At 45.4% G+C, this 20,619-nt stretch overlaps 1 protein-coding gene across 3 annotated transcripts in view; it reads left to right on the forward strand.

Annotated features, from left to right (window-relative positions):
- The window catches only part of NKAIN1 (sodium/potassium transporting ATPase interacting 1), a 99,875-nt gene extending 80,379 nt beyond the window's left edge, over nucleotides 1-19,496 (forward strand). For 2 of the 3 annotated variants that reach the window (XM_084814396.1, XM_084814398.1), the window contains 4 exons: nucleotides 2,528-2,725; nucleotides 9,341-9,401; nucleotides 14,945-15,026; nucleotides 18,065-19,496. In XM_084814396.1, the coding sequence (XP_084670522.1) occupies nucleotides 2,528-2,725; nucleotides 9,341-9,401; nucleotides 14,945-15,026; nucleotides 18,065-18,116 (393 nt within the window). In that variant the 3' untranslated portion in view covers nucleotides 18,117-19,496. Of the gene's footprint in view, nucleotides 1-2,527; nucleotides 2,726-9,340; nucleotides 9,402-14,944; nucleotides 15,027-18,036 lie in introns of all 3 variants that reach the window. The other variant, XM_084814397.1, reaches the window with a different exon arrangement.
- Nucleotides 19,497-20,619: the final 1,123 nt, after the last annotated feature.

The raw sequence follows: 20,619 nt of genomic DNA on the forward strand, positions 1-20,619 counted from the left end.
GTAGACTCAGGGCAGCTATGGGTAGCTCTGTGCCGAAAATGTCTTCCCCTTTTTTTCCCGGATAGTCCTCATTCAATTTGATAGAAAAAACACTGCTTTCGAAAATAAATTCAAAGGAGAAGAAAGCTTTGGAGTTCCCATGGGTTGGGTTCAGGTTTCTTGTGCTCACCTTGCTTAGGAGGTGACCAAGAAGTGTGAGCGAGTGTCCTGTCTTTCATTGTACAGTCATCTCTCTGACAGCTAAGCAAAGCAAGGCAGATCTCTCTTTTAGCCACTAGACCAGGGGTGTTGAACCTTAGGCCCATGTGCCAAATCTGGCCTACTTGGAGTCCCAATCTGGCCCTCCAGGGTTTCCTCAGTGGCTACTCCCCTTCTCCCCAACTCCTTATCATTTGGTAGTTTCCTGGCATTCGCATGTTTTTTTTCCTTTTCTAAAACGTTGAAAGCCCTGCCCCTTTTGCCTTTGGCACTGCCCACCACTGGAAGGCAGCCCCCAAGAGCTTCTCTGAAATGGAATTTGGCTCTCAGGGTGAAAGAGGTTGGACACCTCTCCAGGAGAGCCTGGTGTAACACTTTTCTTGAGGGTCTCTAAAGGGACTCACAGCAAAGGCCTTGTACAGGGACAATTAACATATATCATTTAAATTTCTTAACTAAAAGCAATAATAATACACGTGTAATACTTCTACATGCATAACAATTCACTTATCACCAAAATAATAAAACAGAGCACAGCCCTCCCGAAGTTCTGTCTTTCAGCTTGAGTCCACAACAAAAGTATAAATAAAACTTCACTCTGAAGCTTGATTTTTTTCTGCTGGCCAAGGAAAGAAAACAGCCTCTATGCAGTTCATTCCAGCTCTGCAGCAATCCTCTCAAAATGGACCAGGATCCAGCAACACAGGAACAATTTTATAAACAGCCCTTTCTACAATATAAAAGAACGTAAACAAACAAGGAATTCATAGTGTTTGTAAAAAAGAAAAGAAAGGAAAGTTTCCTCCTGTGCAAGCACCGGGTCATTACTGACCCCTAGAGGGATGCCGCTTATGCTGGTGTTTTCATGACAGACTATAGCGGGGTGGTTTGCCATTGCCTTCCCCAGTCATGACTACCTTTCCCCCAGCAAGCTGGGTACTCATTTTACCGACCTCGGAAGGATGGAAGGCTGAGTCGACCTGAGCCGGCTACCTGAGACCTGGCTTCCACTGGGATCGAACTCAGGTCGTGGGGAGAATTTCGGTTGCAATGCTGCCGCCTACCACTCTGCACCACACGAGGCTCTGTTTGTAAAAAAAAAATGACCCTTAAAAAAAAATTCAAAAGGAAACCTCCCTACTAACCTGTCTCAAGGGTTCAGGGTCTTACAGGGAGGAGAAAGCAAGCTTCTTCCCAACTGCAATTTTGGTAACTGCCTAAAATGGTGGCCACTCCCCATCTCACTCCCTTATTGAGCATGTGCAAGAATATACCAGTGGGTTACACTGGCAGCCAAGATGATGCTCTGTTGGGGCTGGAGGAAGGGAAAGAGTCAGGGGGAGTTGTTGAGCTTGGCCCATCTCTCCTTTTCCTCCAGCCACTGGGCCCTGGCAGTTAAGATGGTACTCTGATGGCTGGCGGCCAGGGGGTCAAAAAAATCAGAGCATGCGCAAGTGCTTGACAGGTGAAAAGATTGTGAGTGATTTCGCTTCAGACAACACAGTCTAAGCCAGTTGTTATTTTTGGGCCCCCCTTTATGCCTCTGGTCCCACCCACTACAGGAATGCAGCCCCCAAGAGGTTCTCCAAAACTGGATTTGGCCCTTGGGCTGAAAGAGGTTCAACACCCGTGCTCCAGATGTTTTGCATTATGACTCTAAGAGCAAGTGGCTTTTCTACATGGACATCTCAGAAGCTAAGCAGGGTCAGCCCTGGTTAGTACTTGGATGGGAGACCGCCTGGGAATTAGGCTTCCTGCACTGAGCAGGGGGTTGGGCTCGATGGTCTTGTAGGCCCCTTCCAACCCTATGATTCTATGATCACTATGATCTATGATTCCTGACCATTGGCCATGCTGACTGGAGCTGCTGGGAGTTGTAGCCCAAAAGATCCAGAAGGCATCAGGTTGCCTACCCTTGCTCTAATTAGAGGAGCCACCTTGCTTTTGGGCTGCCTGTCTCCCTGTGCTCAGATCATTTGCTCATGTGTGTTGTTGGGGAGGTGTGTTGTTGGGGAGGCCAAGGGAGATGGGAGAGGCAGGTGAGAAGGTGCTGCCATCTGATTTTTTAAAAATTTGCTTTAGGCAGCCTTCCAGCTGTGCTAATCTGTGGTTCATTGTATACACGAGAGCCTATCCGTTCAGAGCAACCTGGTGCCCTCCAGGTGCTTTGGACTACAACTCCCACAATCCCTGTCCATCAGCCATGCTGCCTGGGGCTGATGGGAGTTGTAGCCTGAAACATCTGGAGGGCAGTGCATTGCCTACCCCTGGTATAGAGACCCCCAGCACCAAAGACAGAGTCTGCCTTGTTGTGTCCCATTTTCCTTAGGACCGAGACTTCATCATGACCTTCAACACCTCGCTGCATCGTTCATGGTGGATGGAGAATGGCCCTGGTTGCCTGGTGACCCCGGTGATCAACTCCAATCTGGCCCTTGAAGACCACCATGTCATCACAGTCACTGGGTGCTTGCTTGATTATCAGTATATTGAGGTGGTGAGCAGTGCAATGCAGATATTCCTTGCGGTAGGTGGTACCAGCATCCGTCTGCAGTTGACTCTTCCTCCACACTGGTCTTTAAGAAGCAGAAGCACCTTGGATAGCTCCTTTAGAGTTCTGGCTGGTTCTGACTGAAACCTGGAGCGGATTCACCGCTCCACTGACATCGGAGCCACCAGCCTCCACTGATTGAACTTATGGAGATGCTATGAGGGGCCATGTTGCGCCAGGCGCTCTGCGTCTCCCCTCGCATCTGGTGAAGCCCTGCCACTTTTAAAAGTCTGATTTATGCGAGTTGTTAAAATGTCAGTGAGGTCACCCTCAGAAGTGCTCTGATGGCGGGAAGTGCCCCAATTATTCACCCTTAAATAATGTATTTATTATTTGCTGAAGCACCTTGCATAGCTCCTTTAGAATTCTAACTGAAACCTGGAGCGGATTCACCACCCCACTGACATCAGAGCCACCAGCCTCCACTGACTGAGACACTGATGGTGATGTTGCCCACTCGTGTAACAAAATTCTCTCCCGTGAATGCTAACTTTACTAAGTTGGGTTTGCTTCTGCTTCTCTTTTGGTCCAGAAGACTGGAGAGTTTTATATAGATATATCATGAGCATTTTAACGTTTTGATCAGTGTTATTAACTTTTGCAACTACAAACTCAGTTGTCTGAGTTAGTGGTGACTGATCAGGTAAGAGATCTTGGGGTTGTGGTGGACAGCTCAATGAAGATGTCAACCCAGTGTGCACCTGCTGTAAAAAAGGCAAGCTCCATGTTAGGCATAATTAGAAAAGGAATTGAGAATAAAAAAGCCAATATCATACTGCCCATATACAAATCGATGGTGCGACCACACTTGGACATACTGTGTCCGGTTCTGGTCACCACACCTAAAAAAAGATATTGTAGAGCTGGAAAAAGTGCAGAAAAGGGCAACTAAAATGATCAAGGGGCTGGAGCAACTCCCGTATGAGGGAAGGTTACAACAGCTGGGATTGTTTAGCTTGGGAAAAAGGAGAGTGGGGGAGACATGATAGAGGTCTACAAAATTGTGCATGTTGTGGAGAATGTGGATAGGGAGACATTTTTCTCTGTCTCTCAAAATACTAGGACCTGGGGTATTCCTACGAAGCTGATTGGTGGGAGATTCAGGACAGATAAAAGGGAATAATTCTTCACACAGTGCATAGTTAAACTATGGAATTCACTGCCACAGGATGTAGTGATGGCTACCAATTTGGATGGCTTTAAAAAGGGGGTTGGACAAATTCCTGGAGGAAAAGGCTATCAGTGGCTACTAGTCCTGATGGCTATGTGCTACCTCCAGTACCAGAGGCAGTAAGCCTATGTACACCAGTCGCTGGGGAACATGGGCGGGAGGGTGCTGTTGCACTCATGCCCTGCTTGTGGGTTCCTGGTCGACAGCTTGTTGGCCACTGTGTGAACAGAATGCTGGACTAGATGGACCCTCGGTCTGATCCAGCATGGCTCTTCTTATGTTCTGAAACCTGTGCAAGAGATCAGGTTTTCATTTACATCTTTCTGGCATTGCATGTTAACACTTCGATGCATTCTCTGCAGTGCACATAAAATGAAAAGTCCTAGCAACTTGTCTCTGGGTAGATTATTAGCGTTGGCAGTATTGGGGGCCTTCAGCACTCAAGCCTTACACACACACACACACACCCCTAATGAAAAACACACACACATACCAACAAAATAAAAGCTGAACACCCTGTATAAATTCCTGCAAAGGGATCGATTTGCATAACTTATTTGCTTCTGCTAATGAGGGGGAAGGACTAAATGCTGTGCAGGCATTGGGCCGGTTGGTGTGTAATGTTACCTCTGTCCATGGTTTGTTTATCATTGGTTGGGGTCGCACAACACGCTAACCCACACTCAGTGGTTGAGTGTGGGTTGTTGTTGAACCACGGGTTGTTTGTTGAACTGTGGGTTAGCATTTTGTCTGAACCCAGGACATTTTCAGCAGGTTGGCTTGTTAACCATACAGCGTGGCTTATTTTTCTTGAACAAGTAACCTTGAGAACCTGTGGTTTGTTGTTGGGTTGTTCAGGGTGGTTAACACGCCACACTGCATGGTTAGTGAGCTACCCTGCAGAAAATGTCCAGGGTTCAGACAACATGCTAACCCATGATTCAACAAACAATCCAGGGTTCAACAACAACCCACACTCAACCACCGAGTGTGGGTTAGCATGTTGTGTAAACATCCCCACTGAGTCCAAACTAAGATCCCTGGCTGGTTGCTGTCCTAACAAGCTGGAATCATAAGCCAAGAACAAACCCTGGCTCATGATCCTGGCTTCTTAGGAGTGCAAGAAGCCAGGGATCCTGGTTCAGACATAACACAAAACAAACCAGAGATGGAGATTTCCTGGTTTGTTTAGCTACTGCAGGTGGTAGCTAAACAACATGCACCAGACATGCATACTTACTCATTTCCAGCAAGCCAGAATTCCTCAGAATTCTTCCTGTTACGTGCACCTCTTGACCCATGGAAAATCGATCAACCCCTTCTGGCTTCTGAGATTTCATTACACATTTTAGTAGGGTTTCTAGCTGATTTTACAGTGCAAACTTATGCATGTCTACTTGGATATAAGCTCCATTGAGTTCGATGGGACTTACTCCCAGGTAAGTGTATATAGGATTGCAGCCTAAGTCCAATAATAATTATACACTTTTTTTTAGTGTATTGGTTGAGTGTATTTTAGTGTATAGCCAAAGGTCTCTGGGTGGTTCACAAAAATTAAAACCCTCATGTACAACAACATAAAACATAATATAAAACTGTAAAGGTTTAAACCCAGAGTAAAACCCAGCAGCAGGGAAAGATCTAAAAACACAACAACATTGCAAAACAAAACTCAAGGGTTAGAAAGTCTGGGAAACCTAGAAGGTCCTCACCTGGTGCCGAAAAGACCACAATGTTGGCACCAGGTGAGACTCCCTGGGGAGGGTATACCACAACCAGGGGGCTACCAACAAAAAGACCCTCTTCTTAGTAGCCACTGACCTCATTTGACAGAGGAGAATGAGGTGGAGGCCAATGTATCTATTCTGTCTATGAGGTGGAGGCCAGATGAAGACCTTATTCTTCCAAGCATGTTAGTTCTTCAGGGTTTTTATTTTATTTTAAATCTGTTATTGTATTTTCACATCGTTACACTGCTGTTGGTTTTACTTTGGTTTTATACTGTCATTTTACACTTCTAAATTTTTATCATACTGTATTCTATGGGTTTAAGTGTTGTGAACCTCCCAGAGAGCTTTGCCTGTTGGATGGTATAGAAATGTAATCAAATGGTCCGATCACGATGGCTGTGGGGGCAAAGGATTAAAAAAAAACACTGTCATGCCCTCCTCCTACATGCCAGCTATTTTTTTTAACCGCCTACTTATCAGCAAACTATATGATGAACACCACGTTTAGTTTGTCCCTCAGTGTTTGAAAAATTCAATGTAAGAAAAACAAGAAGATCATGGAGAAGAAATGGCACAAAGACTTGCGGGTGGGGTGGGATTCACAGATGAAGGAGGACAAAGGGCAGGTCCAGGAAGATGAATTTGAATATGATCAGCACAAAAATAATTGCTACCAAAGGAACAAATTCAAAGCTGCAGAGGATGCAAATTAAGAACGAAAAGCAAGAGACCCAGAACTCAGCCTTGAGGCTAAGGCCAAGCTACATGCTTCACTGGAAGATCTACTGATTGATCTTTTGATTTTTAAAATGTGTTTACTGAATGCAGCCATGGTGTGGGAGGCGGCGCTGGGTCAGGGAAGTGGGTGGAGAGTGGGTGTGTTCAGTCCTCTTTTTTGTGCTGTGTTCCTGATCTAAATTCTGAATGCAGTGCCTGCTTTTAAAATACCTGCTCCCACTTCTAGTAGGGCTCAATTTGAGGGTCTTAGTCTTAACCTTGTAAAGCTCTAACTGATTGAGACTAGGGTATATAAGGAACTGTAACAACATAAGAAGAGTCCTGCTGGATCAGATCAAAGGCCTCTCTAGTCCAGCATTCTGTTCCTGCAGAGGTCCACCAGATGCCCCACTGGGAAGCCCAGAAGCAGGACATGAGGGCAACAGCACCCTTCTGCTCATATTTCCGAACAACTGCCTCTGATACTGGAGACAATATACAGCCATCCTGACTAGCAGTCAATGATAGTGTCATCCTCCACGAATGTGTCTCATCCCCTTTTCAAGCCGTCCAAGTTGGCGTCCATCACTCCATCTTGTGGTAGTGATCACCTTCTCCCAGAATGAACCTGCCCCAAATAGAAGATCTGCTTCCGAGAGCTGATGTTTCTGGATGCTTTTAGTAACTGCCAGTCTTTGTTAATGTGATGCACGTAGAGCACAGTGCGCTAATCAAGCCTGGAGGTTATTAAGGCATGGATAATTGTGGCCATGTGCAAGTGCTCCAGGCAGGGACACAGCTGGCATACCAGCCAAAGCTGGTAAAAGGTGCTTGTGGTCCCCACCATCACCTGAGCCTCTAACACTGGGATCTCCAACATGGTCCCCTGTGGGCAACAATGTGCCCATGGATATCTCTCTTGGCCCAGCGCCTTGCCCCTTTTGATTTTTTTTTTTAAATTTTAGTTAAAACAAATTAACTGGGAGGCTGGCATGCGTAAGCCTGCAAGCAGGCCCCTGGGCTTTCCATCTCGGAGCCACAAATTTGCCTTCTGTAAAATGAGTGCTGGAGCAGAAATATGTGGGTTCAAAGGAGTGGTTTTGTGTTTTGGGCCCACTTCTGCTTTGCACTTAGGTTGGTTAGTTGGTTGGTTAGTTGTTTGTTTGTTTGTTTGTTTGAAACATTTGTATCCTGCCCTATATCATTAACATCTCAGGGCGGCATACAGATAAAATCAATTTAAACTGTATAAAACAGTGAATAATTTAAACCACTAAAAGCATATTAAACCATTAAACAAGCTAATACCAATTAGAAAATGGAAAATAATAAAACCGTTAAAGCAGTGTGCAACTTTAGGGAATTCAGTTAGTCTTCAAAGGCTTTGGTGAAAAGCCATGTTTTCACTTGGCACTGAAATGAAACCAGCGTCTATGCCAATTGGGCCTCCAAGGGGAAGGCATTCCACAACCGGGGTGCCACAGCAGAGAAGGCCCTTTTGGGGGAAGTTATTTTTCTCTTTGTCTCACCGGTTTGCCTTCTCGGAAATGGGTGTTTTATGACTGGTCACACCCATCGCAGCAGCCATTTTGTGACTGGATCAGCCATTTTGTGAGAGTGCCCACGACACTCAATAGTCCAGATGTGCTTACTGACCCAAAAGGATTGGGGGAGCCTGCTTTAAAAAGTCAAGGAGCACCCCCCCCCCCGGGGCTGTAGATGTGATTCTTCAGAGCAAGTGTGACCCTACCCAAACAGGCCTTCCACAACCTGGCACCCTCCTGGGGCATTGGTCTACCACTCCCATCTTCAGCCATTGACTGTGGAAAATGGGAACTGTAGTCCAAGACATCGCATGAGCAGCAGGGTGGGGAAGGCTGCTGTATAAGAAACTCCAACCAAACACTCAGCATCACACCTGAACCTGACTTCATTCTTTCCACAGAACCTTTAAAAAAATAGGATGTATATATATTTCTGCCAGAAGCCTTTTTTTTTTTAGTGTGACCGGAAGTCTGTAGAAAATGCCCGAATGAGGTCTCAAAAGATCTAGGGAAGGGGGCTCTTTTAGTAACCTCCAAAGGGTGTTGGCCTGGCTGCTATGGCTTTCATAATAAATTGTGCAAAAAGGTAATTAAGTTGCATGATTTATATGATGAAATTGTATGACTTACAGAGGTGACACAGATTTGGTGTTTTTTTATAGAGACTCACGGTATAGACCTGATCCTGGATATAAGCATATTTTATTTGCATTAATCCAGTGGAGGCTGGTGGCTCTGATTTCGGTGGGACTGTGACTCCATTCTGGGATTCAGTCCGAACCAGCCAGAACAGCTCCTTTAGAGTTCTGGCTGGTTCTGACTGAAACCCAGAATGGAGTCACAGCCCCACCGAAATCAGAGCCACCAGCCTCCACTGCATAAATCCAAAAGAGACAGGAGTAGGGCCCTGCCTTTATTAGGACCAACTAAAACATCACAAAAAGTGTGCAAGCTTTTGAGTTCAGCAAGACTTTTAATCACACTGGATGTGAAACAAAAAGAAGCCAAAATGGAGACAGGAGCAAATGATGTTACTGGGCTAGATAAGAACAGCACAACCATCTGCATGTCTAACTGAGAAATAAACCCCACTGAGTTTATTGGAGCTTGCTCCCTGGTAAGTGTTTATATAGAACTGAGGTCTGAGCCTGTATAATACCTCCCAACAACAGTTCCTCTCTGCCCCGCCCCTGGATCTTGTTTTCAACATCCAGGTGATGATGAGTTTTGATGAGCTCGAAACCTTGCTCACTCCTTCGTGACTTTTAACTTGGTCCCAATACTGGGATTTCCCCACCCCCAACATGGCTCTCTGCATTTTTTCTCTCATCGGGTTAAGCTATCATGAGAATGTCTGATACCAAGCCGTTGCAATTTCCTTGCTTTCAGATGATGGTTTTTAATTATTATTATTTTTTATGTTTTGAAGCTCTTCGGATTTGTTTATGCCTGCTATGTCAGCAAAGTGTTTATGGAGGAGGAAGACAGCTGTAAGTACCTTGGCCACACATCACATGGAACAAAGTGACAGCAGTGCCAAATGGGGAGGGAAAATCGGGATACATAGGCTCGGGCTGCCCCAGCAATGCTGCTGATAATGTGGGTGGAACAGAGTTCAAACTCTTTCTATGTGAATTCTTCTGCAGCGGAGTTTCTGTAAGGCCATATAAAGGAGAGGCAGTATAGTGAGTGGTTAGAATATTGGAAAACGTATCTATAACACAGAACATCAAGGTGTATTTACTGACACCAGGGATGGAAGACCTCAGGCATGTGGGGTAAATCTCACTCTCCTGCAGTTCCAGTCTGACCCCCTGGACTGGCATCCTCAGATGCCTATGTCCCATTTTTCTGGCCACAGTCTCTTTCCCCTGACTGCCGATTCTTTGGTGGTCTCCCAGCTTTTGTGCGGATTTTTTCCCCCATTCTAAAGGTTGAAAATAGTGCTGTGCCAAAATTTTCGATTCTTCCATTTTTGGTATTGGGGTGGGGTGGGGTGGGGTGGGGATGAAAACTCTGGTGAAAGAGGCTGAGAGGTGAGAATTTCGGAGAATTTTCTCCTTGGGGAAAATTTCCTCCTTGGGGAAATTTCCTCCTTGGGGAGGGGGACAGGGTACCTTTTTAAGTGTAGGCAGTTCTTGAGGAGTCTTCATTCTAATTTTTATGCTTTTAAAAACACCCCCTGCACTTGCAGAAGCCCAGGACTCTTCTCCAGCGTGGCAGTTCTTTCTGAACTCCCAGGAGACCATGTGACCCCTCCCTCTCCAGTAGGCATTCAGGAAGAACTCCCAGTTGGAGAAGAGTGCTGGGCTTCTGCAAGGGCAAGACGTGTTAAAGAAAAATAGAAAGAAGAACCCTCAAGAATCGCCTATGCTTAAAAAAGGTATGCGGAAAGCCTGTCCCACTCCCTAAGTTGAAAATCCTCTGAAATTCTCCCCCTCCCTGCGAAAGAGGTAGAAAAAACAATGCTTCTTTTGCAGGGAGAGAAAAAGTTCCTGAAAATAGGGGGCAGGATTCAACACAGCACTAGTTGAAATGCCTCTCCTAAGGCTTAGTTACTGGGCACTAAGAGCTTTAAATTAAAATATGCTGGTACCTTTTGGCTTGCCCCTTTTCCCTTTGGCCCTCTCCACCACAGGTACGTACCCCCCACCCGTCCTCGAGACTTCTCCAAAATTGAAGAGATCCCATGATTTGTTGTTGGGTTGTGAACTATGGGTTGCATGTGGTTAAGAAACCATGGTTTATTATTGCAGCTGGGTTCAGGCAATACGCTAACCCACATTTCAGCAATAACCCACAGTTCAACAGCAACCCATACTCAACCCTTGACTGTGGGTTATCGTGCTGTCTGAACTCAACCAGTGTGTTATTGACTATATCTATTGACTTCTTTTCAGCTGCAATGGCTCCCAAGGCAGATTGCAGCAAAGACAATTCTTTAAAACACACACACACGCACAAAATAGGCATGCTTGACAGCATAAATTACCACTTTTATTTCCCCAAACTGTTTAGGGCAGCTTACATGGTAGTTAGAGTTAAATAAAATTAAATAAATGTTTCTTATTGCATAGTGAAACCTAGGGCATTTCTCCAAAGAAATCAGGGCTCATGTTCCGATAACATTCCAAACAGATGTAGTGGGAAATTAAAACTTTTATGTGAAAAAGGACGCTGCTTATCTGTTGTTAATAAGCTGCTTGTGTTGTATTTGCTTCTCATGGCTTCCGAACTGTATTATTTGACACAAATGAAGTTTTATTAATAACACTGACACATGAAAAAAATAAAGGTTTAGGGAACAGTAAATGATATGTATTATCATATCCTGAGTCCTAGAGCTTGGAATGAAGGCAAAAGCAGATCCTCCTAGTCTGTTTGCCTTTTCTAACAGGGAGCTCTGGGATTTTGTGTGTGTGCATGAGACATTCATTCATTCATTTCCAAATCTAATAAGACACTCCATTAAAAAGATCAGAATGAGCTTCAGCTGCAGCAAAATTAATATTGAAAGTGAATTCAAAGCAGCTTTGAATGCCTCACACAATACAGAATGAAAAAGCATGAAAAGGGGCGTTGCGGTATCAGAGTGGCTGTGCGTTTTGCTAGGTATTATGTAGAACATAATGGGTGGGTGATATATGATCACACTACCTATTGTTATTGACGAGAGGATCTTTAATAGTGCTGTGCCAAAAAAATTTCGCACATTTTTTTCGACCATTCTCATTCAATTTGATAGAAAAGAAATTGCTTTTGAAAAGAAATTCAAAGGAGGAGAGATTTTGGAGAAATTATCATGGGTTAGGTTTGGGCTTCTTGTATGAGGTGGCTGAGGAATGTGCATGCATGTCCTGTCTGTATTCGTGCAATAAACTCTGGCAGCCTGTAGACTCCTTGGCTTCAGTGAAAACTATCATGAGGAAGATGTCATGAGGCAATTCCTTCCATGGGGCTTTTTCAGTTCAGGATGTGGAGGTGGCTGGGGAGGCTGCAGAGCAATGGAAAGATGTATAATAGAGAGGGGAAACACACATACAGACCCTTGGCCACCTCGCAGTGATTAGGTAAGCTCAAACACCAAAAGACATTCAAAATTCTGCCTCAGAAATGTGGAAGCCTCAACACAGCTGATGCTGTCGCCACTTAACAGAAGCAGTGCAATAAACCAAAAACCCTTAGGAAAAAAGAACAAACCTGTGCTGCAACCCCTATCAAGAGTGAGCCCTATCTGCGAGAACGTGTGGGAGAATTTCTCCTCCCCTAGGAGAAATTCGGTGATATCCCCCCTCCCCATTTCTCTGCCCACAAATAGGCTGGAGAATTTTGAGAGGCCATTTGTGCACAGCTGTAATCTTTAATGCCTTCCATGTATTTAATTGCAAAAACTAGGATCAGATGTCAGAGTAGCTTTGCCAGTGTTTTCTCTAGCGATCCCCTGTTTCGTTCACAGTAGGGGTGAAGAACCTTCACCCCAGGAGCCAAATCTGGCATTCTGGGGGGCTCAATCAAGCCCTCCGGGGTTCACCAGAAGGCCACGCCTGGTCCCAGCCCCTTTTCACTAACCACAGATCATTTGGAGGTTTCCTTGCTTTTGTGCAGTTTCTTCCCCCTATTCTAAAAGATTGAAATCTCTCTCCTAAGGCTTCGTTATTGGTACTAAGAGCTCTAAGCTAAAATATGCTGGTCTTTTTGGCCCCACCCACCACTAGAATGTGGCCTCCGAAGAGCTTCTCCGAAATGGAATTTGGCCCTCAGGCTGAAAGAGGTTCTGGGCCCCTGTTTTATGGTGTAATCCTATATGTGTTTACACAGTGTGAGGAATGAATCTGAGCATGTGGAGATGTCTGGCAGCCCAGATTCAGAATCAGGATGAGAACAGCCAGACCAGAGGGAGGCACCCTCTCTAGTGAGCCCAGATACAGCGAGACTTTCTTCCCAAGACCTTGACACACAGATGGCCCAGGCTGAACTGATCCCCCATGAGTTTCGGAGGAGGAGGAGCGTGAGGGGCATGACTTGAGGGATGCTAGGGCCCATCACAGAGTGAAGTGGGAAAAGTTAGGGGCAGGGCTTGGATGCTATGCCAAGTTGGCCCTTCATGAAAGCCAGCATAGGAGGGAGCCACCCTAAGGGAGGGGCATCCCTGCAAAGCAAGTCTGGCCATGATCTTCCTTCCAGGACTGCTGGCAACTTTTCTAATTTCCACTTTGTCTCCTCTATTGATATTTGTAGCTGTGCGGATTAGCTGATTCTATGCAGTCTGCTCCTCTATTGATATTCGTAGCTGTGTGGTTTGGCTGCTTCTATGCAGTCTGATAGGTTCTTAGAGAGTTGTTAACTAATAAAGAAGTGTAGTTCGAAGCCTTGTTTCCTGGCGTGTGTTGATTGCAAAGGGAGAGGACAAGGAGGTGACACACAGAAGTTAAGTCCCGCTACATTTGGCGGGGGCTTACTTGTGAGCAAGTGTGGTTAGGAGCACAACCTATTTGCTGGGAAATTTCTGCTTTGCTTGCTTTTGCGAAAGGCATGGAAGTGCTGCTACAAAAATAAAATAAAAACAGCTCTATCCGAGAGGGAACAAGGCAGCATATTTTTCTGTAGAGTCTTGTGCATCCTTTAAGTGTTACACACACACAGGCATAGTTGCAAGTGAGAGTGAAAACCTGCTAGAGGTTTAAGCTTCACCCATGAAAAATTGCACACCTGTTTTATGTTTTTATTTTAAAATACTTTTGTCCTGCTTCTTTTGTGATCTCAAGTTTGTTCTGTCCTGTTGATGAATACATTGATGAATGTTGGTGAGTTTTTATCACAAAATGAGCCAAAGAAAATTCTCACGTGTCTGCACCAGCCAAATTCAATAGGTACAGCTTTTCCCAGCATGGAGAGAACCATGATGAAAGTTTTATTTTTAAAAAGGGGACAGGAGGCCAAATTGCCTCTGTCTTCCTCCCACTTTGCCTGGCTCTTGCCAACAGGGCATACTATAGACAGAGGGCTCAGAGGACTCCTGTCTATTGATAGAGCAATCCATAGGATTAATCTCTAAGGGTGTAATCCTTTCAGGACCGCTGTCAGCCTCCAAACTCGGAGGCTGATGAGCATCCTATGCAGACCAGGAGGAGTGTGGAGACAATCTTTGCCTCCATGCTCCTCTCACTCTGCATTTTTGCTAGGCTGGCTTTTTCACCCATCTAGCTGGGGATCTGTGGAGTGGGAGGGAAAGAGGCTGAGGAAGCTGGAGGATTCTTTGTAAGCCGGCCTCCCCAGTCCCCTCTCCACACACAGGACTCCCCCCTTTCCCTTAGCAACTTTGGAGAGGCAGCTAGGGCTATTCTTCCTGCACTGGCTGCAAGGGGGAAGGAGCAGAGAGGTCAGAGTGCTGGCCCCGACGTCAGATCCAGGAATCCAAACTATCCTATGCCGCCCCCGGAATGTTGTCTGGGGGCCATAGGATTGCTCTCCTGATTAGGCTGCTGGATTTATTTTATTGATTTATAACTTTTCCATGCTGCCCATTAGCCAAAGCTCTCTGGGTGTTTTACAAGACAAAGTTTCAAACCATAAAAATACAATAAGATGGTAAAACATAATATAAAACCATAATGTTAATGAAGCAAACTTAGGGTAACCAGGAGTGGACTTTAGCTTGAAAGGACTGCCAACTCACTTCAGTTCTGATAACAAAAACAAACTCCTGGACTCAGAATGTGCTCAGAGGCACCTTTGTTCTTTAATTGTAACTGTATGTCATTTACATCTGGCTTTGGTTGGTGGATTTGGGGGTTCTAGTAAAAAAACAAAAGCAAAACACTAGTGGATCTGACAAGCCTGCAGTCTTTCCAAACCTGGTCAAGAGGAACCTCTTATAACATATTTGCATATGTTATAAGAGGTTGCATATACATATATATTATAGGCATACATATATATGCCTATAAGAGGTTGCATATACATATATGTCTTAGTGTGTTGCACCTGAGCTGTTTGATATAGATGCTTTACCTCTCATCTTTTCATCCTGCAGTTGATTTCATTGGAGGGTTTGATTCATATGGCTACCAGGCACCCCAAAAGATGTCACACTTGCAGCTACAGCCTTTGTATACGTGAGTATTTCTCATACTTGGGGATTTGGGATGTGCACGGAGGAGCTCAAGGGGCCATCAGAAGATACCCTTACCCAGATCCTCTTTCCTAAATGTTGCAGGGGGGGAGTGATAGCATATTTCCCCCTCCCAAAAGGGTGCGCTTACCTTGCCTCTAATTCCATTAGCTATCTGTATGTGGGTAGAATGTTTGAAGCATTCCTAAATTTTATCTGGGATGGTAGCCATATAATCTGAGCATATGCAGTCCTCCAAGGGTGCAGAATTCATTTAAGGTGAGGGGGCAAATTGTCCCTACCAGACTTTTCTTGGGCCTGATGAAGTCAACAGGTGTGGCCACGCCTACTGATGTCATCACCCCAGCCCCATTTTTCCTTTCTCGGTGCTGAGAGAGGCATGGAGAAAGGGACGCATGAAGGAAGACATTGCCTGCTTCCGTGATGTATTTCCCAATCTGGGATCAGAGATAACAGGGGGGATTGTTCCCAGGGGTGGGGCTTGGAAGCTGAGCCCCACCCCCTGGAGAAACCCAGGAGGCTCCGCAGGCCTGATGTACCCTTTACTTCAGGAAGAGGCAACGTTTGGGGGCTGTGGGCATACCTAGCAATTTGAGAAACTGTCCTGGGCACTAATGCAAAATGGCTGCCATGGGAGGTGTGGCAAAGGGCAAGTAACCTGCCCCAAAGACTAACTACAAGGCAAAGGTGGGGTCCGAGCACCAGCACATTAAACAACTCTTGAAGGGTGTCTAGGGGCACATTTGTGCCTGTGGGTACCATGTTGCCTACTCCTGCTCTACTTAAACATTCCACAGAAACACGGGTGTTGAGTGGCAGCAGAAGACAGGAAGGGCAAACTGGGTTGGTGAGGAGAGAAAGCCCATGCTCACTCCCCATTCGCATAAAGGTGTGTGGATAAAGCGTATCCTCCAATGTGGCCCAAGGTGGGACAAAAAGATGCTCTTGAGTGACAAGAGAGGGGATGGCTCTAGATCGAGTCTTGGCTGTTTGCAAGCAAGTACAGGGAGCAAGGCAATAGAGTAGTCAAGGTGGCAAGCAAATGGTCAAGCACACAAGTTTCAGTCCAAGGAGGTTTAAGCTAAGGCAGGAGTGGTCAAAATCCAGGCAGAGGTCAGAACACTGGCAGTCAGGCAGACAACAAGGATCAGGCAGCAGCAGGAGTCGTCAAGATCACAAACCAGAGGTCAAACGCAGTAAAACAGTCAGGTATGTTACATGGTCCAGAATCAGGGTCATTGAGCAGTCCAAAAGGTCAGGAAACAGAGCATCAGACACAGAGCACAATTCAGGAGGCAAGGCACATGGCAGAGGCTGGATGGACCAAGCTATTCCAATGCTGGCTGGATTTCCAGTGAAGGCTTTTAAGCCCAGAGCCAGCCAGACCCACCCAGAGTTCAGCTGCAGCAATCAGAGCGCCCTTTCCAGAGCCTACTTCTTTTCTGGAGGCAAGCACTCCTTCGCACAGGAGCCCTGCTAGCCTGTCGCTTGAGGTGACGATGCTCCTGGGGATCACGGGGTGGCTCAGCCTCTGAGGCAGAGTCCCTTTATCCTGGCAAGGATGGCTCTGCAGCCACTTCCCCTGAGGGTTCGGGCTCCTGTGGGTCTGGTGGCAGTCCCTGGTCTGGGGTACCCCTCAGAGGAGCAGGACTCCAGTTGGGGCAGGACATCAGATGGTTTTTAGATTGGTCCAGTCCAGCTTCTGCAGCTCGGTGAGATTTTTCACCCACCAGCCTGCCCTGACACCTATAAAGACCTGTAAGCTGCCTGTGCTAGGTCAGAGGAAGGGTGCATCCAGCCCAGGATCCTGTTTCCAACAACTTGCCAGCCTGATGTCCCTAGATATTGTGACAATAACACCCATCCCCATCATCTGCTCTTCAGGCTAGGCTTAGGCATCTTGGCACCCTCCAGATGCTTTGGACTACAGCTCCTATTGCCAATAGTTAGAGATTATAGAATTTGTGGTCCGAAATATTGGGAGGCACCAGATTCCCTCACCCTAGTCTATGCAATCCAAAATGCAGTATTCCTCTGGAGAAAGGATGGAAAAATATGCTTGCAGAGCAACTAACTCACATGACTCCAGTATTTGTTTCAAGTCATGTTAGTCTTTGCTGGTGGCTGGATTTTGTTTTGCTTTGACAATTTTTCTTTTTTGGTGCTGCTTTGGTAATGGCAGCAGGGCTAGAACTGACTTTGGGGGCACCTTCAGCCAGCTGCCATTCCACCCTCCCCACCCCTCTGAATACCCAGACATTGTGCCATTCCAGGGCATTCTGGGAAAAACAGGGGCAGCTTCCACAAAGATAAAGTGGCCCCCACTGGTAGTGGACATTTTTCCTCCGTATTACCCTGTAACAACACAGCAATGGTTCTTTTGAGGCAGACGTGGGCAACTTGTGTGTCCTCCAGATGTTTTGGCCTACAACTCCCATCATCCCTCACTATTGGCTATGCTGGCTAGGGCTGATGGGAGTTGTAGGTCAAAATATCTTGAGGATTACAAGTTGTCCACCCCTGGCTCGGGGGAAAGAAGACAAGGAAAACCAAGAAAATCAGAGCAAACTTTGTTGGTATGTTGGAAGAATCCAGGGTCTAGGATTCAAACTGTACTGTATACATAGTCCTCTTTTTATTTATTTTTTTTATTTCCTAGTTATTTGTATTTTTTTGATGTGATATTCCTTCTTTCATGGCCTTTGGCTTGTCCGTGTGTGTGCATACGGATGAGGAATTAATGGCTACCAATGCGAGTTCCAAATTCTCATCTATACTTCCAAATTCTCATCTATACCCATTTGTTCCTCTCTTCGTCTGCTTCCAAACAAATGGAAATTCAGACCAAATGGGACCTCCATTTGCTCTGGTTTTTTTCATTCATTCTGAAATGGACACATTACCCTTAGAATTGTTTTGCACCATGTTGTGCTTTGGTTCCAGCCCCTGGCCTAAATCTTACGCCTTCGGTCTGCTTATTTTTGTCCCTTTAGCTCTGGATAACTGTTTCCTTACCTACAGTGAACTGGCCTTTGGGGACGTTTGCAAAGATGCAAGGCAAGCAGGATGCTGAATATGATAAGCCGTTCCAAAGGCAAACGGCAGACATCTCTGCCAGAGATTTGGTGTGGTCCGCGTTCAGCCCAGAGACAACACAGTGACTCCATCTTGCTTTCTCCCACGCTCTTTTTCACCCTTTGTTTGGGTAGCCACAAGAGTTTCCATGCACCGTCTGAACCTTCGGCAAAGGGTGTTTCTCCTATATGTGCAAATGGTTTCCACTCAAAGACTGAGGAACCAAAAGAAGTTCAACGCTCCACCTGCTGGCCAGTGTTTGTAGTATAGCTGGTAACCCCAGCAAATAAAGAACCTCAAGCAAGGGCGATATTGTGCTTCAAAGAGAGGACAAGGAGAAGCCCTTTCTAAGAAAGACCTTTTTCCAGTGTTCTTCTTCTTTTCTTTTTTTTTTAAACAAAAGTACTTCCTATTGTCTCATTTGCTTCTGGGCAAATGGCTTTGCAATGTGGTGACCCATACATTGCAATACACTGCAATAAAGAGTGAAATAGGTGACACCTGGAAAGGGAGGGTTCATTAGGGTCTGAAATCTGTTTTCCCCTCCTCCTCCTCCTCCTCCTCACAATGTTTTCTAATCCGTTTGACCGTTTAAAATAGGGGTGGGCCATATGAGGCCCTCTGCCTAATTTGAAAAGCCCCCAGCAAGTGATCAGACCTCTCTCTGACAAAGAGTAATCTGTCAGTTTTGCTTACTCCCACATTCATTTGGGTAAAAAAGAAAAGTAAAAAAAAGACTCACATTCTTTCTGTCCCATTTATGAAGAAATCTGTGGATTCTGGTAAATTCTGATCAACAACAAACGAAACCAAATTCTCACCCATCTGCACAGGCCAAATTCCATCAGTAAACACAGGGATTCAAATCTAAACTTCCAAGAGCTAAGCACTCAGAGCCCTCTGCTTGGTTGCATGAATCTGTCAGTTTTGCTTTCTCCCACATTTGATTCCTTTTTTTTAATCTCAAGTTCTTTCTGTCACATTTATGAAGAAATTTGTGAATTGTGAACAATGAATTCTCATCCATCCCTAGGCAAGAGTGATCCCTTACTCCTCTGGCAGTCCACTGGATGGGACAGGGGAAAAAGAGCGAGAGAGAGAGAGAGAAGGGGTGACACTTTTGAAACAGATAGAGAGAGAGAGAAGGGGTGACACTATTGTCTTTGGCACTGCCAGCATGCTCCCCTCGAAATTAAAAAAAAGGTTCCCAACCTTGATTTAAACGAGCATCAGTTAAAACAAACAAATACCAGTGCTGCCTGAAGGCAAAAATAATTATTTAATCATGAAGTCAGAGTTCAGTTCATACATATTGTGACAAATGTGTGGGTTTCCTTTTGAGCTGGCAATGGTACCTTTTCACGTTAAAAAGTCCTCGAAACAAGATTATGTGTGACTTGATGCTTCCTGTAGGTTGTTGAAAACTATTTTTGGTAAGATGACAAATGTCTTCCGAAGGGGCTGAGTATCACTTTACTAACTGCTGACTCTTTGGATTTCTATTTGTAAATTGGTGGTACAGGCTCCTTTTTCCCACAAAGAATGACCATTTCTGTAATTTCCCATTGCTGGATGCTCCCCGGTCAATAGGAATCCAGAATTTCTACTTTGGGGCTGTGTTGCCATAACTTGTCATAACCCTAACGCTGGCCTTCTTTGATCTGGTGCTTGACTACAACTCCCATCCTCCCCAGCCACTCACTGAGGAATATGGGAGTTGTAGTCCAATACATTTGGAGGGTTCTTGGTTGGGGAAGGCTACTATGGACCCATAATGCCTCCACTTGCTTTTTGGACAAGCTTGTTCAAAATTGGCTGCCAGTTCCTCATTCTGGCTCCAAGCGCTTCCTGTCGATCCAAGCCAAATGCAAATTTAACAGCTCTGTGTGAGGGCCCATGAGTAACAAAGTTTCTCTGCTTTTCTGTCAAGCCATTTTCATCAACGGCATCATCATAATATATTCTCCACTGAAGGCTGACAAGGAAAGAGTTCTCTCTCTCTGGCTCTGAGCACCACTTTAGCATTGTCACATATTTATATTTGCAGATATTTCTTACCATGAGGATCGCAGTCTCAGCTATTCTTCCAAATTCATTTGTTCTTGTAAGGCTGCATACAAGCATACTATTACAACAGCAGCCACTTTGACATATACATATATATCATTTATTTTCTCCCACTGGGTGAGCCCACCTTCCTTCCAACTTCACTATGCAAAAGACAGACAGATGTACACACCTGTGAATCCAGTGTTGATTCAGTCATCTATTTTGCCCGTATCCCTAAATTTCAGGTGAACGATCAACCTTTTAATGTTTTAAATCACGGTATGTACATATTCAAGTAGATGTTTGTCCATTGCCCTACTGTTATTTTTTTAATCCTTTTTTAAAGTTACAGAACTGCTCCTTAGATTGGGGGGGGGGGGTTTGACATCTCGGAACAAGGCAATCAGTGCTGTGTGCAATCTAATTCTGCTGCAAACTCACTAAAGCATTTC

Source organism: Heloderma suspectum, chromosome 10 (genome assembly GCF_057233095.1).
Source record: "Heloderma suspectum isolate Gila_16-S chromosome 10, 16-S_ref, whole genome shotgun sequence".
Taxonomy (NCBI): Eukaryota; Metazoa; Chordata; class Lepidosauria; order Squamata; family Helodermatidae; genus Heloderma; species Heloderma suspectum.